The sequence below is a fragment of the Malaclemys terrapin genome, chromosome 6 (assembly GCF_027887155.1).
Source record: "Malaclemys terrapin pileata isolate rMalTer1 chromosome 6, rMalTer1.hap1, whole genome shotgun sequence".
Taxonomy (NCBI): Eukaryota; Metazoa; Chordata; order Testudines; family Emydidae; genus Malaclemys; species Malaclemys terrapin.
Genome location: NC_071510.1, coordinates 109,371,440 through 109,399,364, shown reverse-complemented (window position 1 = coordinate 109,399,364; position 27,925 = coordinate 109,371,440). Strand labels below are relative to the sequence as shown.

The window sequence follows — 27,925 nt, the reverse complement described above, 5'->3', positions numbered from 1 at the left end:
GCTTTTGAGGTTGTCTTTTTAAACTTGTTAAAATGTAATACAAAGGAAACTTTAAAAATAATCATTCAAAATTATTTCAGAGTCAAATAAACCTCTTACTATGATGATCAGCATAGAACAAAACATTACAAATTAGTGCTTTTATATACATCAGAAATATCTACATTACAAATCTAATACATGGCCATACAACAGACAAGTGATTACACTGAAAATGCAATTGCAAACTTAAATAGATTACCACATCTCCTAGCTCACTCAGTTCTTTTGACTGTCATTAAGCCCTGCATGTTAATTGCCTATTACAAACCCCCTATTGAAAATATTAAAGCATATACAAGGGTTGAGTTAATTGGGATTTTGCAGGTGCAATGTCATTGCATGTTTCTGAAAATCTAGCCCAAGGAATCAGCTGAAAAAAATCAAACCCACACTGAACTCCTGAAAAACATTGCACTTCTTTATAGTCTCTGATGCAAAAAGTAGTAATAGCAAAAATCATAGTTTCCAGGATTTCATCATCATTAGATTGAAGTAGGCATCACTATCCACAGACGCACTAACTCCAGCGTAATAGTTCAAAAACTCATCTTTTGTCACCTAAAACCAAGAAAGCCAAAGTTAACTATTAGCCACACGAACACCATACACTGAGAAAAGACCAAATCAGAAAGTTTAATACATTCCAAAAATGTTTTAAACATTTGATTAGTATCATTCAGCTATGTCTGATTATGTCCAATTGTCAACCATTTCAATATCGAAATTCGTTGTTACTGGCAACTTTTGCTTGTCTGCAAAAATCTCTGCTCACATAGGTATCAAAATTGAGAGTCTGAAATACTCCCAGTTCCTACAGTGAGAACTGGAGCAGGACCCTTTGTCCTGAAATGATGAATATGAGAAAGGTTACCAGATGTTATTAATCACAGCAAGATAGGAATAAAATTCACAACTCAGACATCGCAATAGAGTAAAGTGGTCCAGTAGTAATGCCACCACCAGCAGGAATATGGAGAAGAAATGACAAGGTTAGAACAGCAACCCAGTACCTTTCAAAAGGAGCAATGAAGAGAAAATACATTTTAGAAATATCTTAAGAACTGAAATTATAGTATAAAACTAGAGCTGGTTGAAAGTTTTTTTCCCCAAAAAATAATTTAGACAAAAATGAAAAAAATAATCAGCACAAATTCATATTCTGAAAAATGTTGGCCAAAACCCAAAATATTTTGGATTTTAGCCAAAATATTTGTTTTTGGTGGTTTTTTGTTTTGTGACAAAAATATCATTTTTTTCTGTGGAAAGCAGACACTTTTAATTAATATTTCAATTAGTCAAAATCCCCATTTTGAATACTAATGGGCTCCTACCACCATTCCTCAGGCAGAACTTCCACTGACGTCAATGGGAGTTTTGAATGTGGATCAATAGCAAAGATGTGCCCATGTTCATGTAGAAAAGTATTCTCCTTATTCAGGGCTAGGTTCAATATAAAATGTACAGCGCCAGATTTTTAAAGGTATTTTGCTGCTAATTCTTATTGAAAGCAATGTGAGTTAGGCACCTCTATACCTTTACAATCTGGGCCACAATGCCTAAGCTTCTACATCAAGGGTGTGATCCATGGAGGTACATTGGAGCCTAAATCACAGGTTTAGGCACCACTGTAGTCTACCACTGCCTAATCCTGTATGCACCTAAACTCATTTGGCACCTACGTTTTTACAGTAAACATTCTCGGTTTTTTGCTTCTGAGCATGCATGCCACTGACTCAATCTAGGCATCTGTGCACCTGTCTCCGGCCTAAGCCCCAGAGCAATTCGCAAACTGGGAAAGACAGACATTTGGCAGCGTAAGTCACATGCAGAGGCCTGATCTGGTAGGTGTGGGCAGAGGCTGCCTAGTGAATCGAATCCCTCAAGTAAGTGCCCACAAAACGAGCGAGGCGCGGGGGCGCTTATGGAACATTCTGATGTGGGACTCTCTCAATCTCTCCTATTGAAATTGTTCCACTTTAGTCTAGCCATCCCTTATCTTGGGTGAATAGCTAACCAGTAAGCTAAAGGTTTTAAGGGAGAGCCACCTCTGCTCCCCTCCCTCCCCCCCCCCCCCCCGCCTTTGCTATTTTATTTCAGGCCCTACATGCATTTAGCCACCTATCTTCCCCTGGTTCACCAATAGCAAGCAGAGATAGTCACTTCCCTGCAGCCTGGACTTAAGGATTTAGCACACCCACCCTCTAGTATGGGGTGGGTTTCCAATTAGGCACAATAGGCACGTGCCTAGGGGTGCCGGCGTTCTACGGGTGCCTTACCTCTTGAAAACTATGCGCAACACGTAGGGTGACCAGACAGCAAGGGTGAAAAATCGGGACAGGGGGTGGGGGATTATGGGTGCCTATATAAGAAAAAGACCCAAAAATCGGGACTGTCCCTATACAATTGGGACATCTGGTCACCCTAGCACCACGAAGGGGGCAGGCACTGAAGATGCTGTGCCTTGGGGTGTGTAGGATGTACATCCGGCCCTGCCTCTGGTTAGTATCTCCCCCCAGCATGCTGCCTTTCTAGATAGCATTTTTAGCTGCCTCTTGCTCTCCATTCACTGTATAGGAGCCTAGGTGCCTAATGCAGGCTTTGTGGATCGTAGTGCTGTTTCTGTAATTTTCTAGGCACCTAAAAGTTAGGTGCTGCGATGAGTAACATCACAATGCTTACATCCTTTTGTGGCACTGGGCTCATTTATGGCTATAGAATTGTTTTTCAGTTACCAAAGGTATAGAAGCTACAAAATGAAGACAGACATATGCATGGTGTCAAGCAGCAGGCCACAGCTTTTATTAAACTTTTAACACAAGGCAGGGGTACTACCCACTCATCACCCACACTCTCCTATACCAGGCATTTAATTGGTTCCAGTGTGTGTGTGGGGAGGGTGGGGGTTTACAGGGCTCCTCACCATATAACCTATCACAGGCACCAAGTTTACAAGCCTCCTTATCATAGAACCCATAACGCAGGGTAGGTTCACCCGAGTCAGTGACTAGATTGATCACTCCCCCTCCCAAATCCTACCACACTGCCTGGTATCACAATTCCTGTCCAATCCATTCCCTCACATCCTGGAGCCCTACATCAGTACCTGCAACTGACACATGCACTCCCTCATCTCCAAAAACTTCCAGCCAATTGTAATGGATCTCCCTATGCTCCATCACTGAACCTCTGTGTCCAGGAATATCTTGGTGACCTCTCTACTGTCTGCTATCAGCCACCAGGGCCTTTGCATCAGCCACAGACTGCTAGGAAACACTTTTTCTCCCAGCCTTACTTCCTGAGCTGGATGTAAGGAGTGGGTGATGTCGGAGCCACTACGATGGGTCCACACCAGCTAAGGCTTTCCATCTGCAGGGGAAATCTCTACCAGCTTGATCTGCCAGTTTTAAAGCGGCTTTGTGTGAGGAGACTAGCACCAAGGTGCCCAAACAGAGTCAGATTCTCAGTCTGCATTCAGGAATATGTTTAGTTACCCAATTGTTCAGAACTTAATTACCTTGAACCAGGAGCATACTTATGATTTACATATTAACTGCAGGCTTCATGCAGTTAATGTGAATTAAACAAGGATTTGAGCACATCAGCCAAGATGTTTCTCTCTCTCTCTCTCCCTGTCCCCACCCTGCAACTCCCCCACCCCCACACAAACTAAGAAAGAGGAAAAACTAAGTGGAAGTTTCGATATTGTTGAGGACTTAGGGCCTATGGCAAGTCAGTCAATTAAGACCCAAGGCTCAATGGGAGAATTCTGACTCCAAACCTGCATATGCTGGGGCTCCCATGTGGATGACTAGCCTCTCAATGTAATTTCCGATTCCTCCCACCCCACCGGTAGAATGGCTTGTTTAGCAGCCCAGCTCACTACCCCAACAGCTCCATTTGCTTATCATTCTCGTCTCTGCCAGAGGTACAAGGTGAAGAATGAAAGTTAATTCTGCCTGCACTAGCATTAACTCCTGCTGTATTTTTTGCCTGTAAAACCATTTGTCCCTGAGGAACATGCTCTGTGGAGCAGCTGCTCTCTGGATCTCTACCTTTCACACACCAGGGGAGCTCAAACACATGGTGCTTGTTTGCACCAGCGAGCTTCTATGGGCTCAGGCAGAGGGAGGGGGAGCTGCTGCTTCTATGAATCAGGGTAACATGCGACCAGAAGTCCTGCTCCTTTGTCCCCTGCACAGACTGGAGGGGACCACAGAGCTCATTGTTAACAATGGTTTCCAACTGCGGCTTGTGTTCCAATTTAGGATTCTGTGCTGCCCTTGATCCACATGTATCACTCCTATTGACATCAGTGGGCGTTCCACATATCAATCGAAAACGCTACATACTTCAGACTAAGTTGTTCCCCCACAATTTAAACCACCCGGTGTAGCTTGAGTTTCATGATCAGAAATGAGAAATCACCCCATCGAACAAAGTGCTAAATAACATTTTAGAATCTTAATTCCAATCCCAGATAAACTGGCGTGCATTACCACGTATCTTCTAATAGCCGCTGCCGTGCCGATTGCAGCATCGAGCTCTAGAAGATATATGGTACAGCCACACAAGCCTCTCTACAGCATCTCTTTGGTATTTACTTTGTTTAGACCAAAGTGCACAAGAAACTACAGTTTAACAGATGCTCTCTAATGGATTCAGCTTCATGCAATGCAATTTTATAGCTATCCCTTTTTACAGTAGAGCATACAACTGTGCTAGAGACTGCTGCTGGCTCCGAGCATACAGCATTATTTATAACGGCATCTGAGACCAGACTCAACCCTTAGGTCCATACTGCCTTTGATCTATGCACTGAACTTCTGTTAAAGTCAATGCAAGTTTTGCCCAGGGGTCAAGGGTGGCAGCATCTGGTGCTTAGTATATAACTTTTTCAATTTAGCCGCCAATGTGCTATGCTTGTTTGTATGATTTTGCATACCTGCAAATAAAACTATATTTGTTATAGTAGAGATCCCCATTGAATTCTACTATATTTGCTAGAGGGCAAAAAATATTTCATCTCAGCTCTTTTTCCCCCCTGCATACAATGTACCATTTCTGCAGTTACAAGTTTTGTTTTAAAAAGCGGACTGAGGGCTTGATTCTACTGAAGTGAATGGGAACATTTCCAGAGGGATTAGAATCAGTAACAGTTCCACAGAAGTGTTCAGGGTTCTTTATTCACGTATAATGACTTCCAGAAAAAAGTGTGTGGCAGGGGAGAGACCATAGAATCATAGAATACCAGGGTTGGAAGGGTTTAGTTTGGTATAGGGTTGGAAGGGACCTCAGGAGGTCATCTAGTCCAACCCCCTGTTCAAAGCAGGACCAATCCCAGTGGCCCAGAACTTACGTACAGAGAATCCAAAGGGAGATCAGCTGGTTTTCAGCCTATGGCAATAGTGGCCACTGAGTCCTGCTGTCTGCAGAATGGGATGTACCAATTCTGTCCCTGTTCACCTCACTCACTTCCCTGCACAAAGTTCCGTTACTCAGGGTTGGTGCAGTAAGGGAAGGGAAACCTAATCTCAAAGCAGTGATCTTTCATTAATCACAATGGTCTTGATCTTTTGCTCCCTGAAGTCAATGGCAAAGTTCCCACTGACTTTAATAGTGTATGATCAGGGACAATACGTTTTGCAGTGTCAGAACTTTTCATCCATTTACAAAGAAAAAATTGCGTTTGAAAAGGCATATTGCACTTGGCCTTGAATAAATGTTAGAATTTTATATGGTTAGTATTAAACAGACAAACTGGTCAAGAGTTAAGGTTAGTAAGACAAAACTTTTCACTTCACTTGATTAAATGTCAGCACAACAGATCACTGTGGATTTTGGGAGTCTTTAGATACGGTATATGCCAGAGTGGGATCATTTTTCACTTTGTGACTCTCAGAGCCCACTGATGTTACATCTTTATTTAAAATGTGCAAGGTAGATAATATACCTGTTACAGAACCAATAAATAAATTAATAAGAAAGTGGCTACCTACAACTGCCAGCATGTGAAATGGCATATGTATTATTCATGTAAGGCACCTTTCTACTTCATGTACATGAATTTATTTGTTGGTCCACAACAGCATCACATTATGTAAAGAGCCCTCATTTCCCTGATGACACATATTATCTAATCAAAATAATTTCCCTTTCCATTCACACCAACTTCCATAGTTATTAATATATGCAAGTGTGCAGAGCCTTACCGGATCAAGGAAAACATTGAGATTGCACAGCCTGTGGTGAGGAATTCCAGATACCTACTGTTGTGATGATAGGTCATATTTAAACAAAATAGCAAGTGTGTCCCCCATAAGGCCAGGATTCCAAACAGCTCAGGGCCAGATTTTAGAGTGCTCAGTAGCTACTAACTGCCATTGTAAGATTTAAGGTTAGATTTTCAAAAATCACACACTGAACTTTTGAAAATCAGGCCACTTAATTTGGTATAAAGCAACAAAGAGTCCTGTGGCACCTTAAAGACTAACAGATATATTGGAGCATAAGCTTTTGTGGGTGAATACCCACTTCGTCAGATGCATGTAATGGAAATTTCCAGAGGCAGGTATAAATATGCAGGCAAGAATCAGTCTGGAGATAACGAGGATAGTTCAATCAGGGAGGATGAGGTGCCACAGGACTCTCTGTTGCTTTTTACAGATCCAGACTAACACGGCTACCCCTCTGATACTTAGTTTGGTATGTAAATAAGAGCAGAGCTCTTGAAAAATCTAGTGCCACTTCTGGGTGTTAAGCGCTTGTGAAAATGTGGCCCATAGCACTTTTTGTTGGCTCTGAACATGGTTCAATTTGTTGTCAAAACCTTGAGTCTTTTACTAAGGATTGAGAGATTGAAAACAAAAGTATATGACACTTGCACAAATTAATTGGAGTAAATCCTGCTCCATGTAAACCATTTACACGACAACAATTTACTCTGGGACAAAGACAAACTGACAAGAGAAATGAGAAAAGGAAACAAAGCAAGGATAACTAGAGGAAGTATGGCTTTCAGACAGGCCCCTTCTCTTACCATCCCTCTTCTCACAGGTAGCTGACCAAACATCAGCTCTCACAGACACTGACATGACAGGAGAGTCCTATTATCTCTTCAAGTTAACTAATGTCCAGTCTTTTTCAGCAGCAAAGCCAAGAAAAAATAAGATTCTAAGGTTCTTGAGTTCATAAAAAATTCCCAGGAGAAGTAGCTTAGTAATATGTACAGTCTTTCAGTTTAGGTCCAGCATAGACACTGGGTGGAGCACTGGTAGGTATTCCAATTACACAATTAAGAGAACATTGTAAAGCATCTATGCCTACTGGTGACTTTGATAAGAGAAATAGTCCCAGAGAATGAGAAGAAAGTCAAGAAACAAAGGAATAGAAGGAAAAAGAAGGAAGACAAATTTATGGAGCTTTAGGACAGTATACATGCTACAAAAATGCTTACACATTTATACACTGAGTATATACATCCCAGAATCCTCTGCTCTGGTGCTATGATACCTTCTTTGAAACACAGCTGCCTAACATGAATTTGGGGACATGTTTGGGAACAAAAGGTGCCTAACACACATGACTCAGGAGAAACTGGTTACTCATCTGAGAGAAGAAACAACATAGATAAGGGGAGCAGGAGGAAAAATGAGGGGCGTGATTATTGGCAGGGCTGCCAAATCTCCTCTTAGCCTATGATGTTCATCAGTTCAGCATGGTCCTGCCAAAACAATGTGGTAGAGTGAGTATTGTCTCTTCTGATATACTGAAATCAGCACAGTGACTACAAGGTACTATTATGGGAAACCTGACCATATTATTGTGAACATATTTAATCATGTGGAGCTAAGAAGATGGAAATAAAGTCTTGTTTCCTTAATCGTACAGTTAGAATTTCCAAGAATTTCTCATCATGATAATGAAATAGACATCAGTGTCTATTGAAGCGCTGACTCCTGCATAGTAGTTCATGAATTCTTCTGTTGTAACCTAAAGCAGAAAATTTTAAAACAGAAAAGGAAACCTTCATTCTTCATGTCATAACACATACATACTATACGTAAATAAACATCTGTAAATGAGCGAGATTTAAGCCATATACTGTACACCCTCTGCTTCAAGTTATCTTGCATTAGGAAGGAACCTAAGACAGGAGGGAAAATGAAGAAGATACAACTCCTTCAGCAGTAGAAAGTCCTAAAATGTAGAGGTCCTGTTCTCTAAATAAACCTATTTAAAATGAGTTCTCATCTTCCCTGAAAACTGAAAGATAGAATCAGTGAAGCTGTGGTCCTTCAAAAAGACAAGTATTGCCATGTAATTTTCTCATTGACTCATCTGAATTTGGATAGCAAATTCATTACATTGTAATGAATGAATTGGAATGGGTTCCGGGTGCTATTGGGAGATTGTAGTTTTATTTCCATTTATCAAGCTAAAGATGCCATTCTTCAGAGTAGATCTGACTAAAAGAGAGAAAGCAGTGTTTAAATCCCAGCTGAGTTTTGTTTATTTTGATAGGCATTTCTGGGTTGAAACCATTTACAAAAGCGACTAGTCTACCTGTCCACTTTTTAAATTGGCATAACCTTTTATATGTGGAGAAATATTTTTCCAATTCTTCATTTATATAAATTGCATAGTTTTAATCTTTGGACCATTTATACAGTACTTTGAATAAAGCTATTATACAAAAAGATACCTCCCAGTCATTGTTCCCGTCTTATGTTTGGGAGACACCTAAAACGATTCAATAACTGCGGGGGCTGGACCTTAAAGCCTGTTCCGCTTATTATAAACAGGCATCCAGCTTCCCACTGTAGTGCTTTTGCTAAGGTGATTTTTATTTGAAGCTCAGTACTAAGGCACATTGGCTAAAACAAATTAGTTCTGCTCACCAAAGCAGACATCCTTGCCAGCTCCATTATATGAATCTCGCTTATCTGAAACCACCTGTTAACAAAAACAAGTCCAGGTCCCCGCTGCTGACATCAGGGGACATGTCCTTGTTTCAAATAACAGGAGGCTTTGGATAACTGAGGTGAAGCTCCATGAATTTACATCAGTGGTGTGGCTCGGATCAGACTCCAATTCAGAGAGGTCAAGTTTGTTGTTGAGAAGGACCTGTGGTCTAGTGGATTAGGCATAAGACTTGGAAACAAGAGATGCATGTTCTGACGCTGACTTTTCTATGACCTTGAGCTTTGGTAAAGTAGGAACAATTATATTTACTTCCTAAATATGTTTGTATGTTGAAAATGTTTATAAAGTGCAAAAAACATTGTTAAGGTCAATTAGTGGCACATATGGCAACAGAAATCTGAACTCTGGTCTCAATTCAGGAAAGCACTAAAGTATGTGCATAAGTCCATCTCCTTATTCATGACTGACTTCAATGCCATTTTACCTCAATGGTATTTAAGCACATGCTTAAAGCTAAGCGCATGCATAAATACTGTCCTGAATAGGGATGCTTTCCTGAATCAGGGACTCAGTGCTTAAACTAGACCATGCATTGAGTTTTTTAACAGGTGGAGAATCTTCTCCTCACAGGGGGTTTGAAAATCAAGCTCTGTGTATTAGCAATAATTGCACTTTTCTTAATTATGTAGTGTGCTGTTGCCCTGAGGTGGAATGCATAGTCTGATGCCATATCACATTATTTGCAAATCAATGACAAGTAACTACAAAAATATCCCAAATCCTACAATTTTGCATATGTTCAAATTTTGTTCTATATGCAGCGGGCTTGGGGGTGTGTCAGAGGCAGGCTGAAGAGGTAAAATCAGTGGATCTGCTGCTACATGATACCACCAACCACTGCCACGGATAGAGCAGCGGTACAAAAGAAGCTGCAGAGTGTCTCAGGTACAGAGCCCTGACCCAGTGAGTACAGAACACGGGATTTAGTCCACTATACTTTGATTGCCCAAATTATTCAAAAAGATAGCTCTCTGCATTAAAAAAGCAGTTGGGTATTAATGAAGGGAAAGAAATAAAAGAATATTATCCTCATGGCTGTACATCCATTTTACTATTAATCTAAAGGATGTATCAATAAACACGGCACAGATGCACTGTACATGCTTTTAATTGTTGGATATTGGGCTTGTTTTCTCACATAATAATTTTAGTTGTGCATCCAATGGAGCGCCCTTCAATTGCCTTGGGCTATTCCACTTACCTTCCCATCTTTCTCATACGGTGAATCAAAGTTATCTAGAAAGGATCTAAAAACTTGATCTTCTGTCCATTCTCCATTCTGATATTTGGGATGATGCTTTGCATTATACACCCCCTGTAAGTCTTCAATGGTTATAATACCATCACCGGTTTTGTCAAACTTCCTAAATGCTTGCATGATGACCTCTTTTCTGGCATTAGACATTGGAGGCTGAAAGCAGATATTAACAGATTAATCCTATGTTACGGTTACCATACGTCCGGATTTTCTCGGACATGTCCGGCTTTTTGGGCTCCAAATCCCCGTCCGGGGGGAAAGCCCAAAAAGCCGGACATGTCCGGGAAAATCGGGACATGCCGGCCGGCAATGCGGGTGCTCGGGGGTCGGGCTGGCGGCTTGGGGGTCGGGACGGGCCGGGGGCTTGGGGGACGGGACGGGCTGGCGGAGCGGGGCCGGGACGGGCCGGGGGCTCCGGGGCCGGGCCCGCGGTGCGGTGCCGGGCCGGGGGCTCTGGGGCCGGGCCCGCGGTGCGGAGCCGGGCCGGGGGCTCCGGGGCCGGGCCCGCGGTGCGGAGCCGGGCCGGCGGGGCCGGGCTGGGGGCTCGGCCGGGGCCAGGCCGGGGGCTCGGGGGCTCGGGGGACGGGCCGGCGACCGGGCTGGGGACCGGCGGTGCGGTGCCGGGGGTGCTCGGCCGGGGGCCCGGGGGCCGGGCCGGGGACCACAGTGCTGGGCGGGCCTGGGGTGGTGGGCCGGGGACAGCCTGGGCCGCGCCTCCTCCCCCCACACTCCCCCTTACCTGCTTCAGGCTTCCCGCGACTCAAATGTTCGCGGAAAGCAGGGGAGGGGGCGGAGACTTTGGGGAGGGGGCGGAGTTGGGGCGGGGGCGGGGCCCCGTGGAGTGTCCTCCTTTGGGAGGCACAAAATATGGTAACCCTATCCTATGTCTGTCTGCTGTCTGTCCAGTTTCAGCTTCAAGCTTTGCTGCTGCTGCTGTTACTAGTAAACATACTTTCAGAGAGCCTAGGACATGGTGTGCACATAAATGCTACCCAGAGAAGAGTGTGACTGTCACCCTGTTAGACAAGTGCTTGAGACAGGAAGTGCAATTCACCATTGACTAAATCAGGGGTAGGCTACCTATGGCACACGTGCCAAAGGCAGCACACAAACTGATTTTCAGTGGCACACTGCCCGGGTCCTGGCCACCGGTCCAGAGGGCGCTGCATTTTAATTTAATTTTAAATGAAACTTCTTAAACATTTTAAAAACCTTATTTACTTTATAATATATAACTAAACTATTGTTGTATGTAGACTTATAGAAAGAGACCTTCTAAAAACGTTAAAATGTATTACTGGCATGCGAAACCTTAAATCAGAGTGAATAAATGAAGACTCGGCACACCACTTCTGAAAGGTTGCCAACCCCTGGACTAAATAGTGAAACTGACTGTTTTCTGGCAATGGTAGAGGAACAAAGGTAGATCTATCAAAAGGTAGAGAAACAAACTGAAAAACCAGGTTAAAATGTTTTTTAGAAAATCTTTCTGTTCTCTCCATATTAGATGTCACTTGTAACAACAATAGGTATAAGAGAGATCTGTTTTTACATTTGTATTTTAGCAGTATTTACAGGCCCAAACCAAGATAAGGCCCCTGTTGTGTTAGGCACTGTATAAACACATGCAAAGAGAAGACTTGCTGCCTTAATGAGTTTACAGCGTAAGCAGACAAGCAAGAATTGTCATCCCCATTTTACATAGGGAAGTGAGACCTAGAGAGAGTAAGTGATTTTCCCAAGGAAGTCTGTAGTAAAGCCCTGGAACTGAACCCAGAGACTGACCCACAAGACCGCCTTTCCTTTCTCATTTTTAGATGGAAATGAAATTCTTCAAACTGATGTTGCCCCTTCGATATTTCTGTAGATATCGGGATTACTGATAAAATAGAACTGCGTTGACCTATTACTTGACTGTTCGGCTAGTCATGGAACAGGATTTTTCTCATTTAGATAACAAAAAAGCACATTGTTTGGAAACTTACTCTTAATGTTACAAGAAATTCATCAAAGTCTATTGTTCCGTTGCCATCTTTATCAAAGATACTGAAAAGCTCATGAGCTTCTTCCTTGTCTATCATCACGGCATAATCATTTAACCCTTTCAAGAATTCTTTGAAATCAAGGGTTCTGTTTTGGTTGTCATCCATAATCCGAAATACTCTGTGGAAAAACGTGTGTTTAAAATGAAGAATGAGAGTAGCACAAGAGGCAGAATTTACATAGAAGAATGACAGTTTATTAGGACTAGAAAGGGACACCACCACCTTATTGGGATAACATTTCCTCTTCCTAAAGTCTCTTCAGAGAAAAGGAGGGCTGCAGGTATTGAGGTGGTAATGAGCAATGCCTGTCAATCAGCATTGCTTACCCCACCTAGCCAGTTTGGCAAGGCCTATTTTCCATTCCCTCTCTCTGAACATGAAATGTGACCTTCACAAAACACAAACTACTAAATTCCACATGGAAGATGTTTTACTTTTAAACAGGACTGCAGTAAAGGAAGTATACAAGTATTTTTAAAAATCCAACCCCAATATAATAATAATTATTATTGTATTGAAACTGAGCCATCTGGTAAATCATAGCTGTTGGGAACGGTTGAAAGAATTGTCAAACTCAGCTCAGAAGGAGAAAAAACTATACCAGTGATGAAACAGAAAACTACATTAAAATTGGTGTCACATAGATGCAGTTGTGATACAACATGACTCATACATGATGTAATTACTAAAAAACATTTTCAGATTAAATGACTTGCCCAGGGTCACACAGGAAGTCTGGCCATGCACACAAGTCATTTTAATTTCTCTGTGCCTCTCTTCCCCATCTGTAAAATGGGGATAATAATATTTCTTTTGTCTTTCTAATCCACTTACATTGAGAGGTCATTAACTAATATACACATGTAACTAACTCATAGACTCATAGACTCATAGACATTAAGGTCAGAAGGGACCATTATGATCATCTGGTCTGACCCCCTGCATGCTGCAGGCCGCAAGACCCTTCCCTGGACTCTACCGTTGAAGTCCCCAATCCTGTGTTTTAGTGACTTCAATCGGCTGAGACCCTCCTGCTAGTGATCCCTGCCCCATGCTGCGGAGGAAGGCGAAAAACCTCCAGAGGCTCAGCCAATCTACCCTGGAGGAAAATTCCTTCCTGACCCCAAATATGGCGATCAGTAATACCCCGAGCATATAGGCAAGAGTCTCTAGCCTGACCCTTGTTGGCCATTATGCTGTTCATGTACCATTGCTTGGTTTTCCTTGGCTACTATGTTTTATCATTAAACCATTCCCTCCATAAACTTATCCAACTTAATCTTAAAACCAGACAGGTCCGTCGCCCCCACCGTTTCCCTCGGAAGGCCGTTCCAATATTTCACCCCTCTGATGGTCAGAAACCTTCGTCTAATTTCAAGCCTAAACTTCCCCCCGGCCAGTTTGTATCCATTCGTTCTCGTGTCCACATTAGTACTAAACTGGAATAATTCCTCTCCCTCCCTTGTATTAACCCCTCTGATATATTTAAAGATAGCAATCATATCCCCCCTCAGCCTTCGCTTTGTCAGACTAAACAACCCAAGCTCCTCTAATCTCTTTTCATACGACAGGTTTTCCATTCCTCTGATCATCTTAGTCGCCCTTCTCTGCACCCGTTCCAGTTTGAGTTCATCTTTTTTAAACATTGGAGACCAGAACTGCACACAGTACTCCAAATGAGGTCTCACCAGCGCCTTATACAACGGAAGCAGGACCTCCCTATCTCTACTAGATATACCTCGCCTAATACATCCCAAGACCGCATTGGCTTTTTTCACCGCCACGTCACATTGCCGACTCATAGTCATCCTGCGGTCCACAAGGACCCCTAGGTCCTTCTCCTCTTCCGTTACTTCTAACCAATGCGTCCCCATCTTGTAACTAAAATTGTTATTATTCGTCCCCAAGTGCATCACCTTACACTTTTTACTATTAAATTTCATCCTATTTCTGATACTCCAATTCACAAGCTCATTCAAGTCTCCCTGCAGAGTATCCCTATCCTCCTCCGAGTTTGCAACTCCTCCCACCTTCGTATCATCCGCAAACTTTATCAGCCCACTCTTGCAATCGGTCCTGAGGTCAGTTATAAATAGATTAAATAAGATGGGTCCCAAAACCGAACCTTGAGGCACTCCACTAGTAACCTCCCTCCAACCCGACAATTCACCCTTTAATACGACCCGCTGCATTCTCCCCATTAACCAATTCCTTATCCACCTCTGGATTTTCATATCGATCCCCATGTTTTTCATTTTAACCAATAGTTCCTCATGGGGTACTGTATCAAACTAGTGCACACTGATCCAATGGCCGTGCACTTTGGTCTAATGGCCCTACCTCACAGCCAAGCCCTGTCCCGTATCAAAATTTTAAATAGGAAAACAGAAGCTAAATGTGCAAAGCAGGAAGCTTGTGGTCCAGACCATCAGCAGGTACAAATCAGTGTCATTTCACTGAAGAATAAGGATTTGGATCTGGCCCTTGTACCTTTACATCCCTTTGTTTTGATGTTGGTGATGCAGATACTTGCATTAATTTCAACTCCTGGCTCTTTCCGTTGCTTTCTTTTGTTTAATTGGTTAGCTTTGTATTTTTATTGAAAAATCATTGAAGAAAAAAATAGTACTGGAGTTGCAGTTGCATTTCCCAAATCCAAACACCCCTGAACTCTGGAGCATTTGAAATCCTGGCTCCATGAAAGTCCGTTGGAGTTTTGCCACTGACGTCAATCAATGGCTGATATTTTGCAGCTTAAGCCCATTTTAGCCACATTGATATAGCATCTTACTACTCAAATTCTTTGGTTTAATAATGTATTTGGGCTTCTTGATTTACCTGCCAAGTCCTTTGATGCCTGCAGACCCCCTTGCTAGACACTGCAGCCGAAGCCTCTCAATTGGGTCTGTGGTTTTGGCCAGGTTTCTTTTGGCCTGGACTGCCATGTCTCGGTCGTGCCTCGCTGTACCAGGCATCTAGAACAAGAATTTCCTCCTTTAGCACAGATTCACAGAGCTGAAAAAGGCTTTATCTGATGGGCACTGATTACCAGGTATGGTCTTTAAAACATGGTCTTGAATACTGAAACCCATCTTACTTCCTCAGACTGCACAAATACTTCACTTGTAAGAGCTTTGTGCTCGTTAATGAATTACTAGAAAGACTTTTGTGGCCATTTGATATTATCACTCAAAAATATCATTGCACAAAACTGGAAATCCAAGCTGCCCTTGGGAGGAAATGAACAGCTAGCAAGAGTCTGATCTATGCTAACCATGTGTAAATGCTAGCTCTCTCTGTGAGACAAACGACAACATAATGTAACTGTGTGGCATGCTGCAAAAACCTACACAAATGCAGGCCATCCAGATGACCTTAATACTTCCACATGTGAGCAAATGTTTAGCAATAATATTTAGCAACTGTATAGGATTGTAACAGGTCTCAGGTTCTAGGACCCTGTGTAAAAATGCAAAATTATTTCTACTAACTCTACCAGGCAGCCAAACCAAATGGACCCTGTTAGTGTTACAAACCATTTCTTGTTCAAGGGATCCATTTCCAACATACCATAACAACACATACAACATTCATTACAAATGTCACACAATTCATAGATTTCAAGGCCAGAAGGGGCCTTTATAAGCATCTAATCTGACATCCTGCATTATACCTCACTCAATAATTTCTGCATCATGTCCAGAATTTCTGTTTTAGCTATAGCATATCTTGGATTAAAGTCTTCAAGTGATGGAGAATCTACCATGTCCCCAGGGAAATTGTTCCAATGGTTAATTACCCTCATAGTAAAAAATGTACACACCCTTATTTCCAGTCTGAATTTGCTTAGCTTCATCTTCCAATCATTGGATCTCATTATGCTTTTTCTGCTAGATTAAAGAGCTGTCTACTATCAGAAATCTCTTTTAGAGATTTTAGACCATGATTAAGTTACTTGTTAACCTTCTCTTGGGTAGGGTAACTAAATAGATTGAAGAACAGGAGTACTTGTGGCACCTTAGAGACTAAATAGATTGACATTATTAAGTCTCTCACTATAAGGCATGTTTTCCAGACCTCAAAACAATCTGTAGCTCTTTTTGGAACCCTTTCCAAGTTTTCAACAATCTTTTTGAAGTGTGGACAGAACTGGACACAGTATTACAGTAATGTTCACCCTAATGCCATATACAGCTCCATACATCCACCTTCCAGCTCTTAACATTTATCATTAAAAATACAAGTGCTAAATATTGCTATTACTTGCAAGGCCTGCACACACTTACATAAACTCAACACCGCAATTATCAACACATTTCATAAGGCTGAATAAATCAATTGTTTGAATTCTATTCACAAAGATATTCTTCTGCATAACTAACACATTACACTGAGAAAACACTTACATCTTGGATATGACTTACATGTAATATAGGACATTAGAACTATAGTCCTTTCAAAATCTTTACTGCACATTTAATAAACATATATCAAACCATCCTGCAGCATGCATCTAGTAGAGAAGATGATGGTAAAAATGCCCGAACACTATCTACACTACCGCTTATGTCATTGCTAGGACCAGTGCAGCTTCGTCATGCTGGTATATGGTGTGTAGACAAAGCCCTAAAGTGCTGTAGGAAGTGCACTTTTGTTGCCCTATTGAGGACTGTTGCTCTGCCTTTGGGAACCCATGGACATGTCTTTAAGAAGCCTGATTCGGAATCACTACTAAGACATTAGCATGAGAGGAATTAAACAACTCCTTACCTCCAGCAATCAAAATATTGCTTTCAACGTGCACTGCTACCTCCTAAAGCTCCCTTTCCACAGACTCCCAATATGTAGCAAATAAAGCAACCAATCCTGTATTTGTTCAGCTTAATGTCAACATTCTGCTTGACCTCAGTGGGAGCAGGATCTAGCACCAGATCTTTGAATGGACAAAGGTTATAGAGCCAAGTCACAGTAAAACAAAAAACCCATCATCTTCTGAAAGACATGATTGCAGCAAAGCCAATAGCTGCTGGTTGTTAATGCTGGATTTTCCACTAACTGATACTAAAAAATATCTTATGTTTGAATGGGTGATGGGTGAAAATCCCCAAAAATAAAATAAGGAATTTCCTCTTGTGACCCATCAAGGGGCATAGCAACAGTCTGATGAGGGGTGAGAGACACCTGAAAGATTTAGGACCACATCATACCATTTTGCAATAAATTATGGTGCTTCCAAAATTAGACTCTCCATGGGGAAAGGAAATTCCAGTCTCTCCCAGAGGCACCCCTCTGCAGACTGCTTGGCCTCGTCCCCCCTGTCAGCATGGCTTCTTCATGAGGCCACTCATATTGTGCTTATGCCACATTCTCCAGGTATACACTGGAGTGAGCATAGAGCAAGAGCTGATTTCGCTCAGGGAATTTCCAAGTGGGATGCATGCAGTGGAGTTGCTGCTTCCGCCCTTCACATTCCCTTCCCCTATTCTGTACCACTTTTCTCCTCTCTGACGGGGTAAGGATAGGGCACCATTAGTCTGCTCCCCAGACCTCTGCGGCACCTGGAGGAGTGCAAAAGCAGGTTTCCACAGACAAGCCAATCCAGTCTGGTGGTTACTGGAAAACCCTTTGCAATCAGTGCCTTTAGATATAACCATCAGTAGAATTACACCAGGGATAAATCTGGCCTTTTTACATTCACAGCGGAAACTGGATTAAAGTAACGTCACAGTAAAAACTGATCAAACGAATAATAAACATGACAACTTAGGCCATGAATCTGCAGTTGGAGACACTGATGCGGACCCTATGTCCATGTGATTCCCACTAAGGTCTATGCAGATGCAGAGTCCATGCTAGTGAATCCGATTGCAGGATCAGGACCTTACACTGTACATCTTGTTTCACTTGTTTTGTTCCATAATAGCATAGAGAAGGATAGAAAAGCCCTTTTCATTCAGAGTCCAGACCCTTTCTGAGTCAGAGTTATTCCCTATGATAGATCTTCCAGTCCCACTCAGCGGTATGACCTCTTTCTGCAGAGGTGATGAATTCACAGCCTTCTAGATATTTCAAAAATCACATGACTGCTGCAATACTGCCTTCCTGCTGTAGCACATAGAACAAAAAGGAGTAACAGAGTGGGCAAGGGTTTATGGGTGACACATAACTTTATTATCCCAAAGTTCCGAAGGTTAAAAATATGCATGATTACTAAAAGATTTAGTGACTTTAGACATGCAGAAAAACAGCTCTACATGTGCCTTATAAACATGCATTAATAGCCATTGATAAAGCAAGGAAAGGTCATTATACTCATCTCATATGTCTTTGCTTCCTATCCCAACTGTACAACATCATCAGCTGTCTCCCATAAGAGAAGGGCGACCTGGTCATTGATTTGTTTAATTCCTTACCATTAAACAGAGTTTTGTATTGAATAATTGCTGAAGTTTTTAGCAATTACAGTTGCCTGAGTTAACTTTTTACTGGCTATGGTGCTTCACATAGGATGGTCAGAGTAAAAATAAATTAAGATTTATTTTTATTGTAAAAATAAAAATGAAATTTCAGGCTGGGTTTTTCAAAGAAACTTTAAGGAGTTAGACACCCAAATCCCATTGAAATATAATGAAAATTGGATGCTTAGCCCCCTTCGAGTCATAGAGTTTAAGACCAAAAGGAACAATTAGATCATTTAGTCTGAAATCCTGCATATCACAGACCATTACTTTTCACCCAGTTACCCCTATATTGAGCCCAACAGAACCTTTTAAAACCCCCTGCCTTATTTCTCTGAAAAACTCTAAAGTGCATGGTATGAAAGGTGAAAACACACATCATTCTTTGGATTATAATAGTGCCCACAAGGTGCTAATTTCTGTCAAAACACAATTAATTACACACCGTCCCTGCCCCAAAGAGTCCCAATCCATGGAGACTTAACAGCTCAAACTCTTGACAATCTCTTTTGTTTTTTGTTTTTTTCCAATAGCACTCCTACAAATAATCTGAACATCAAAACCTCGCAATTGTTTGCCAAGTTTCTTACTCGTCATTTTAAAAGCATGAGTTTCTGAAACCACGGACTTTCATATAACTGCAATGTTTGAATTCCCCAGTCCCCTACCTTTAAATTCCTAAATTAAATTCTTTACCTTTAACGTTAATCTGTAACCTGTTACTTCTACCTGAAACTATGGACGCTTTCTTGTTCAGCTTGGAAAACTGGTCCTGTCTCTCTCCCCACCACCTCCTCCTTCTCTCCTCCAGGTCACGCCCCTGTTGCTTTGATTGGATAGCTCATGGTAACTGAAGCAGGGCCATAGAAAGCTCCCAAATTGACTGGAGGGATTCCTTGTCCATCTATCTCATTTTACTTGTTTACATATCCCAGCCCCCACTTTTTCAGGAGCTTGGAGTTTACCGTCCTGTGTTTCCAGGGAGACATTGGTCGCTGTGACAGGCCAAACCTTCCCTTACTGACTGAGCCACCAGCTAGGAGTAGTTGTGCTGCGCCTGTGTTGTGTGATTAGCAGATTTGTTTGTTTTGTTTTTTCTTTCTGTCTTCTAAATTGCCTCACCCTTCTCCTTTCTGCCCACCTGGCTGTACGCAGATCTTCCTGCAGCATATGGATTAACAATAGAGGGTTTGACTCCATTTTCTTTGCCCATCCAAATTCCCTATTTAATAAAAGGGTTATGTAAAGATTACAAGATAGTGCTCTATCTAAACATGCATTTGTAAAAAAATTACATCTATTCAAGACTTGATACGATTCCAAAAAACTCACTGCTGTAATTCCTGTGTCCAAATAAGATGAGAGAAAGTAGGGAAGAATTAGTCATTTTGATTCCACAAAAATCAAAGTGCTGACGTACTCTCTGCAGTTGATTATTTCACTATTTCCAAGAATCATTCAAGAAGAATTGGTATAAGGAAATCCTGGGATTTCATTAATCCACTGAAAAAAGAAAATTGAAAAGACAAAATTTGATAGGATACAAAATCCTCATGCTCTGTTCTGTTTAGACACAATTATTCTATTTACAGAAAGTTACAGTAGAGACCTATTGTTTGTAAAATAAATCAACTCAGTGAACCAGATCAAGCAACGTTATATTCGGGGGCTGATAGACCCCTCTAATAGCTTCCTGAACACTGCAAAACTTCCACTAAAGGCAAAGCAAGCCATTTAAAGTCAATGCAAGTGTGGGATGTGTAAGGAGTGGAGGATCAGACTTTAAGAATGAATTACCAGAGCAGAAAATGATTTAGGCTGCTTGGATAAACACTAGTGTGATGACTTTTGCATCCTGACAGATAGTTTGTCCTTCATCAACATGTACCTCCTGGTACCAAGCTACACGATGTCTAAGACTTAAATATATGCCTTTTTTTTCCACCTGGCAATTGATTTTAAGTTCTTGTGTAGCCAGGAAGCAATGCACATTTAATCATTCACTGCTTAGAAAAGTATTGATTTTAAGTCAATGTAAAACCCTTTTTTAATTTTTAGCCTCCATGAGAGCTCTGGATTTATTTTTATATTTATCTCTGGGAATATGACAGAGGAGAAAACCTCTAAAGGAAGATTCATTTAGCTGTCACAGCACTAGGAATGCCCCCAAATGGCTTCAAGCATGTGCTGCATGTGAATGAAGTATCAAAGCAAAAGTATGAGTTAAAAAATAAATAAAGAGCGAGACTAAGATTTAAGTCCAGATTTTCTGCTGGTGACTATGTATACCGGCAGAGAAAGTGGCCCATAAAATGCAGAGCCCCCGCCTTGGAAAAGCAATTCTTTTGTATGCAAAATTCCCATTCACTTCAATAAGAGTTGCAAGTGTGTTAGGACAGAGGGAACAGACCTTTAAATAGGATGAGGGCAATAAGAGGTGCTAGTTAAATAACAGCTCATACCCCCTCAATGCACACATACTGCACACATTCACATCCACAGCCCCACTGTTCAATCTACCTTCAGCACATAGTTTGCACATTCCAGGTTTCAAAGCAAAATCCTGGTTAATGATTTATGAATTTGGACAGTTACTAAAGTGCTTACATGGAGCTGGCTGTGATATAAAGTACCTCATCATACCTGCCTTGCCATTGTAGGCTCTGTCCATAACAGAGCCAGCTGGAAAATTCCAACTTTTCATCAAAAAAGGGAGAGTTCACCAAAATGTTGGAGATTTTCCTCCTCATTTGCTAACAACCTCTAAACACATATTTACCATTGCACATGAGCGCGAGCAGGCAGAGAACATGAGTGAGCTGCCCTACTAGTCCTCTCTGTGTAACTCCCATTGAGTCAATGGGAGTTCTACATTCAGCAGCCAACAGGATCTGGCTCTCTCAGTTATTAGCCATATATTTTATGTGTGAGACAAGGTGGGGGAGATAATATATTTTATTGGACCAACTTTTTTTGGTGAGAGAGAGAGCTGTGTAGGCTTGGAAGCTTGTCTTCTCCCACCAACAGAAGTTGGTTCTCATCCACCTTGTCTCTCTAATATCCTGGGACCAACATGGCTATGACTTTGCACACATATATCTCATGTCATTTTTACTCACAATGAGCAAGTCTCACTACTTTAGGCAGCAACAACCACTCTCCTTAACTTCTACCCTGAAGACTTCAAAGAGCAATCCATGACTGCAGATTCGGGGCCAGAACTAGGGAGACATTACAAGCTAGAATAGAATAGAATTAATGGAGATATCCTATCTCCTAGAACTGGAAGGGACCTTGAAAGGTCATCGAGTCCAGCCCCCTGCCTCCACTAGCAGGACCAAGTACTGATTTTTGCCCCAGATCCCTAAGTGGCCCCCTCAAGGATTGAACTCACAACCCTGGGTTTAAGCTGTGTTAGTGAGAAACAAAAAACTACAGGGTCCCAGTCTTAACCCTTTGTTTAGGCTACTAGGCTTACAGACAATGGCTGCCTGACCAAAGGAGAATATAGTCCCACACAAAATCTTTGTTTAAGTTATTTTACAGCGATCGAGAGGCACAGTGTGTTCATAGATGGATTTAAATCTTTCCAAAGTTCACATATGAAATGAGTCTGAAAATCTCATTCTATACCCTGATTGAAATTTGCTTATGTAACAAAGTCACTGCACAGCCGGGAGTCTGTGTTCAGAAGAGGCTCAAGATTCAGAAAGGGATGTGCTGTGATGCACTGACATGTCTATTGGGAAGCCTGCCTACGGCCTGCCCTCTCTATGCCTGGCTGTAAACAGGACTATCCAAAGTACACTATAATGAGCACAAATTCAACCAGATTCCAATGCCTTACTTCATGGGCAAGCTCTATTGCTTTCTACAGAGGTCTACATGAGCATGTTTAATATATTAGGACAGGAGAAAAATTCTCCTTCAATAATTCCCTCAGGAGCTATTATGTGCTCAGATACTAATATGGTGATGGATGCTATTATAAAAAAACTAAGACAGAAAGAACTTTTGTAAACTACAATTACAAGTCTTGATATAAAATCATAGAAGAAAAATACCCCCAGCCTCACAATTTCAGTCATTATTATTATTTATTAGCAGTGGTAATCCATGAAACATTCATACTTGTGCAGCAGTAAGGTTTATAGTCCCTGAAGACTACAGCAAATAGGAACAATGTCATTGCACATACTTAGAAATGTCAGGGCTGTAGCTTTGTGGTAATATGTAGCCAACAGATAGAGAGATGATCACTCATGTACAAGTCTGCCAGCCAATTACAGTGCTGGTGGTGGCACAGTTCTCTCGGTAACAGACTTGCCACCTGTGGAATTAATTCCCTGTAGAAATAAGACTCAGCAAGAATTTGTCTAATTTTAGAAAAAGCTCTTTGTCCGGGCCTTCCCAAATGAGTAATCCTGCCTTCCTAGATACCTGTAAAGCTGCACTCAGTCAGGGAGCATGGCATTTGTTTGATCCCTGTTAGTCAGATGTTGAATGTCTCAGTTTAGCCCAGCAAACAGCCCTGATACCACAATAATGGGACCAAAAAGAAACTTGTAATGAGATAAAATCAATGATAACTACTAGTAAGAATAATCTAGCAGAAGACACATGGGCAGGTAAATGTAACATAATACATAGATGAAATGTCTGAACATTACTGGAAGTGTATATGGTACTTTACAACTGGCATGTGTTAGCAGAGAAAGGTATAAATCTAATGGGTGGAAGTTGAAGCTAAACAAATTCAGACTGGAAATAAGCTGTACATTTTGAATGGTGAGAGTAATTAATCACTTGAACAATTTACCAAGGATTCTCCGTAACTGACAATTTTAAAATTAAGATTGGATGTTTTTCTAGAAGATCTGCACTAGGAATTATTTTGAGGCGGTTCTATGGCCTGTGTCATGCACAAGGTCAGACTAGATGATCACAATGTTCCCTTCTGGCCTTAGAATCTAAGGATCTATGAAAAAGAAGAATAGCATAAAGAATTATTTATAGAGTCTGAGGAGGCCAGTAACTTACCAGTATCTATTGTGTATCATGTACACAGAGAAAATCACTGTTTTAGCCCACTAGCATGGTTCAGAGTTTTGTGTTGGATAAAAGAACTCTCTAGTACAGCAATAAACCACAAGGAGTCCTGTGGCACCTTAAAGACTAACAGATTTATTTGGGCATAAGCTTTCCTGGGTAAAAAAACCCACTTCTTCAGATGCATGTTATAGAATGTCTAATAACACTGAAGTGTTCTCCTACTGGCTTTTGTATGTTACCATTCCTAATGTCCGATTTGTGTCTTGTTATGCCATTCCTGATGTCCGATTTGTATCACATACACAGAGAAAAATCACTGTTTTAGCCCACTGGCATTGTTCAGAGTTTTGTGTTAGATAAAAGAACTCTCTAGTACAGCAGTAAACAACAAGGAGTACGGTGGCACCTTAAAGGCTAACAGACTTATTATAACAAGGATAAAAGAACTCTCTAATACAGCAGTAAACAACCTTGTTATACCTTTCTCTGTGACATCAGGAATGGTAACATACAAAAGCCAGTAGGAGAACACTTCAGTCTTACTGGACATTCTATAACAGATTTAAAAGTAGCCATACTTGAACAAAAAAACTTCAGAAACAGACTTCAAAGAGAAACTGAAGAACTAAAATTCATTTTCAAATTTAACACCATTCATTTGGGCTTGAATAGGGGCTTGGAGTGGCTGGCTCACTACAAAAGCAGCTTTGCTTCTCCTGGAATTGACACCTCCTCATGAATTATTGGGAGTGGACTACATCCACTCTGATCGAATTGGCCCTGTCAACACTGGTTCTCCACTTGTGAGGTAACTCCCTTCTCTTCATGTGTCAGTATAATAATGCCTGCATCTGTAATTTTCATTCCATGCATCCGAAGAAGCGAGGTTTTTTTACCCACGAAAGCTTATGCCCAAATAAATCTATTAGTCTTTAAGGTGCCACCAGATTCCTTGTTGTTTTTGGATACAGACTAACATAACTACCCCCTGATACATAGTACAGCAGTGTCTATCATCATGCTCACAGACTGGATTCAACGTCTCGGATATGTTTGTGAGGCCACATGGAATATTTAGAATGGGCAAAATCCAAGTTTTCATTAAAAAACATTTCTAGCTATCATTCTTGCAAATTTAGCCTTGCACCTGTGGAGTGAGTGTAAGTGACATCAGGTTGTTTTCCTGTGTTTGCAGACAGCCTGAATCAATGCTCTGGGAGATGTGAACTCCCACTTCCATACCTACATTAGTCTTATCAGCTGTTACTTTAAAACCTAATGATGTATCTTTACATGGCATCCTTAACTATCCCATGTTTGATTATTTTATCAGGTACGATGAGGAATGAGGCAGGAATGAAGTTCAACACTCGGGAGGGCAAAATGGAATTGGAAGGTGCCACACGGAAGGAAGTGTAGAGGCAAGAAAGGAGGAGCTATGTAAAGAAGGCGGTAAATGGAGAGGAGGATGTGGGAGGAAGAGAAACAAAGGGCAGAAACATCAATGGGCCTTTAAGATGGAGAATACTTTCCCATTTAGCGCTGGGCCCCTGAGGCTCTCTACTACACACCTTCCCTTTTCTGTATCTGGTACTGCTCACTCTTTCAGCATTTCAGGGATGTGTTCCAGCCAGGGTACAAAGCCTTCTTCCCCAGGTATTGGAACCACACCCTCAGAGAATAACCTTAATTTATGACAGGGACTTCGCTCAGGATGGGGTTGCATAACTTTTTCCAATGCTTGTTCCAGAGCCTTTGCCCTCACATCGGGGAAGGCTGCAGCCCCCAGGCTTGGAGCTGCTGGGTCAGGGCCCAATAAACCTGGTACATCAGCCATGATCTTTCCCTCTGCTCCTAAGAAGGCCAACATCTTCTTTAAAAACTCTACATCTGAGGCAGGGAGTGGTGGGGCTGGCTTCCAGGGGCTATCAATTTTCATAGGCCGTCCACTACTGCTATCTCACTTGGAACTTGTGTGGGTTCCACTGCCTTTGGCAACCCACACTGCTGCAAAGGCACCCTCCTCCGCCCTGATGAACATCTGCCCACACACTGTGTACTTGGTAAAATGGATTCAGTTGAGCCCTCGTCCAATGCCTCAGCTATCCCCGTTACTAGAATGCAGTCCTCAGGAGCAATATTCATCCTCTTGCACCAATCCTCTAACATGTATATGGCCATTACACAAACTGTAATTATCCCAAAATATAACAAAATTGTTTCCCAAAAGTAATGGTTAACTCAAAATGTGTTTGTGAGGGGTATTGACGCAGGATCCTGAATGAGCCCTCCAAAATGTAACCCTTCTGCCTGGGTGTGTTGGCAGCAACAAGGGCCAGTTCAATATCTAGGGTATCTAGAGGTTCCTCGTAACATTGCAAAACAGAACCGGCTTGAGGCCTGTTAAACATATAGCTAAGGGTAGCGCTTTTACCTGCAAAGGGTTAAGAAGCTCAGATAACCTGGTTGGCACCTGACCAAAAGGACCAATAAGGGGAGAAGATACTTTCAAATCTGTGGGGGAAGGTTTTTGTTTGTGTCTTTGTTTTGTTCTCTCGGAGTCAGCAAAGGAACCAGGGCAGGGTAAATACATCTCCCTAAGCCATATCTGGACTAAGCATCTAGTATTGCAGAAATAGTAAGTAATAGCAAAAAAATGTGTTAGATTATCTTTTGTTTTTGCTTGTGAATTTTCCCTGTGCTAAGAGGGAGGTTTATCCCTGTTTTTGTAACTTTAAAGTTTTGCCTAGAGGAGAAATCCTCTGTGTTTGGAATCTTTTTGTTACTCTGTAAAGTTATCTTCCATGCTGATTTTACAGAGGTGATTCTTTTATCTTTTTTTAAAGATAAACTTCTTTTAAGAACCTGATTGTTTTTCAGTGTCCTAAAGACCCAGAGAGGTTGATCTGTGCTCACTTTGTAACCAATTGGTTAAGATATTATTCTCAAGCCTCCCAGTGGCCCTCCCTGAATGTTTGTTTAAATCACTTGGTGGTAGCAGCAATCAAGGACAAGGTGAAACTTGTGCCTTGGGAAAGTTTTAACCTAAGCTGGTAAAAATAAGCTTAGGGGGTCTTTCATGTGGGTCCCCACATCTGTACCCCAGAGTTCAGAGTGCGGAAGGAACCCTGACAAGGCCCCACCCAGAAAACTGGGAAAACTCAACATCACCATTGGATGCCTCCAAAAGGCAATACTGCCCCATTCACAAGCACAGAGTCTGTCTATAACAAAAGAAAATGTCGATTAAAAGGGAGATGGAACGCCACATTAATTTGGGAAAACATCACAACAATAATTCAAAAGTATGCAAACAATAGGTAAATACCCGCCCCCTATAGTATCTTGGGCAGTAGGCTTTTGTTTCAGTTTCCCACCTTGTGGTGTGAAAGTCCAACAGGGAATGTACCTTTAACACGCCACTCCCCTTTCCTTTCCTTGCACCCCATTCAAAGTTGGTTGTCCAAAGTCAGCAAAGTCCCATAATCTGGGTTCAACCACATCTCTGCTGCTTCCACTCACCAGTCTCTGTCACCATTTGCCGCTCGCTGACACCTTTGCTGCTGCTCACGGATGCCTCTGTTGTTTCTGCTGCTGCACCCTCTGCACTGTCTTTCACCACAACACTCCCCAAACCAGGTCTAAGGTTCAGCCCCCTACATCTGCTCATTAATGGTTTTAGGGCTAGTGATCACTGAGCAGAAGCAAGGACTCTAAATTGAGTCTGATCAGCTCTGTGCTTAAACACTGAAGGGGGGGGAGGGTTCAAATGGTAGCTAGGACTCTTTAAACAGAGTCCACACCACCAGGCAGGAACACCTATCCCCACCCTCTCTGACTTCCACTTGAATTTGGCATCACTACCCCACTGCTAAAGTGAATTTTAACCCAAAACAGCCAAAATTGATCACTTTGGCAAAGCAGGTCTATCTGCTGATCACCTAGGTGAAGTCCAGAAACTTGTGTAAGTAAAGAGAAAAGATGTTGCTGTGTTATGAGGTGAAGAGATGGGTTGTTCTAATTGTAATGGTTGCTCTCACACTGACCAGTGTTCAGAGGCATTTACTGTGCACCTAAATAAATATGCC

General features: G+C 41.8%; 1 protein-coding gene across 6 annotated transcripts; it reads right to left on the bottom strand.

Moving 5' to 3' along the window:
- Positions 1–125: 125 nt before the first annotated feature.
- CAPSL (calcyphosine like) lies at positions 126–27,659 on the bottom strand. 6 transcript variants are annotated; one of them, XM_054031968.1, is made up of 6 exons: positions 19,482–19,568; positions 15,166–15,302; positions 12,268–12,445; positions 10,226–10,435; positions 7,928–8,031; positions 511–600 (listed from the first exon to the last, which is right to left on the bottom strand). In XM_054031968.1, exons 2-5 carry the CDS (start codon positions 15,300–15,302, stop codon positions 7,930–7,932), a joined length of 627 nt encoding a protein of 208 aa, XP_053887943.1. In that variant the 5' UTR covers positions 19,482–19,568; the 3' UTR covers positions 511–600; positions 7,928–7,929. The 6 variants fall into 6 exon arrangements, with proteins under 6 accessions (XP_053887947.1, XP_053887943.1, XP_053887944.1 ...); XM_054031972.1 differs by lacking the exon at positions 7,928–8,031 and having other exon boundaries at positions 126–600; XM_054031969.1 differs by lacking the exons at positions 511–600; positions 19,482–19,568 and adding an exon at positions 27,360–27,659 and having other exon boundaries at positions 7,386–8,031.
- Positions 27,660–27,925: the final 266 nt, after the last annotated feature.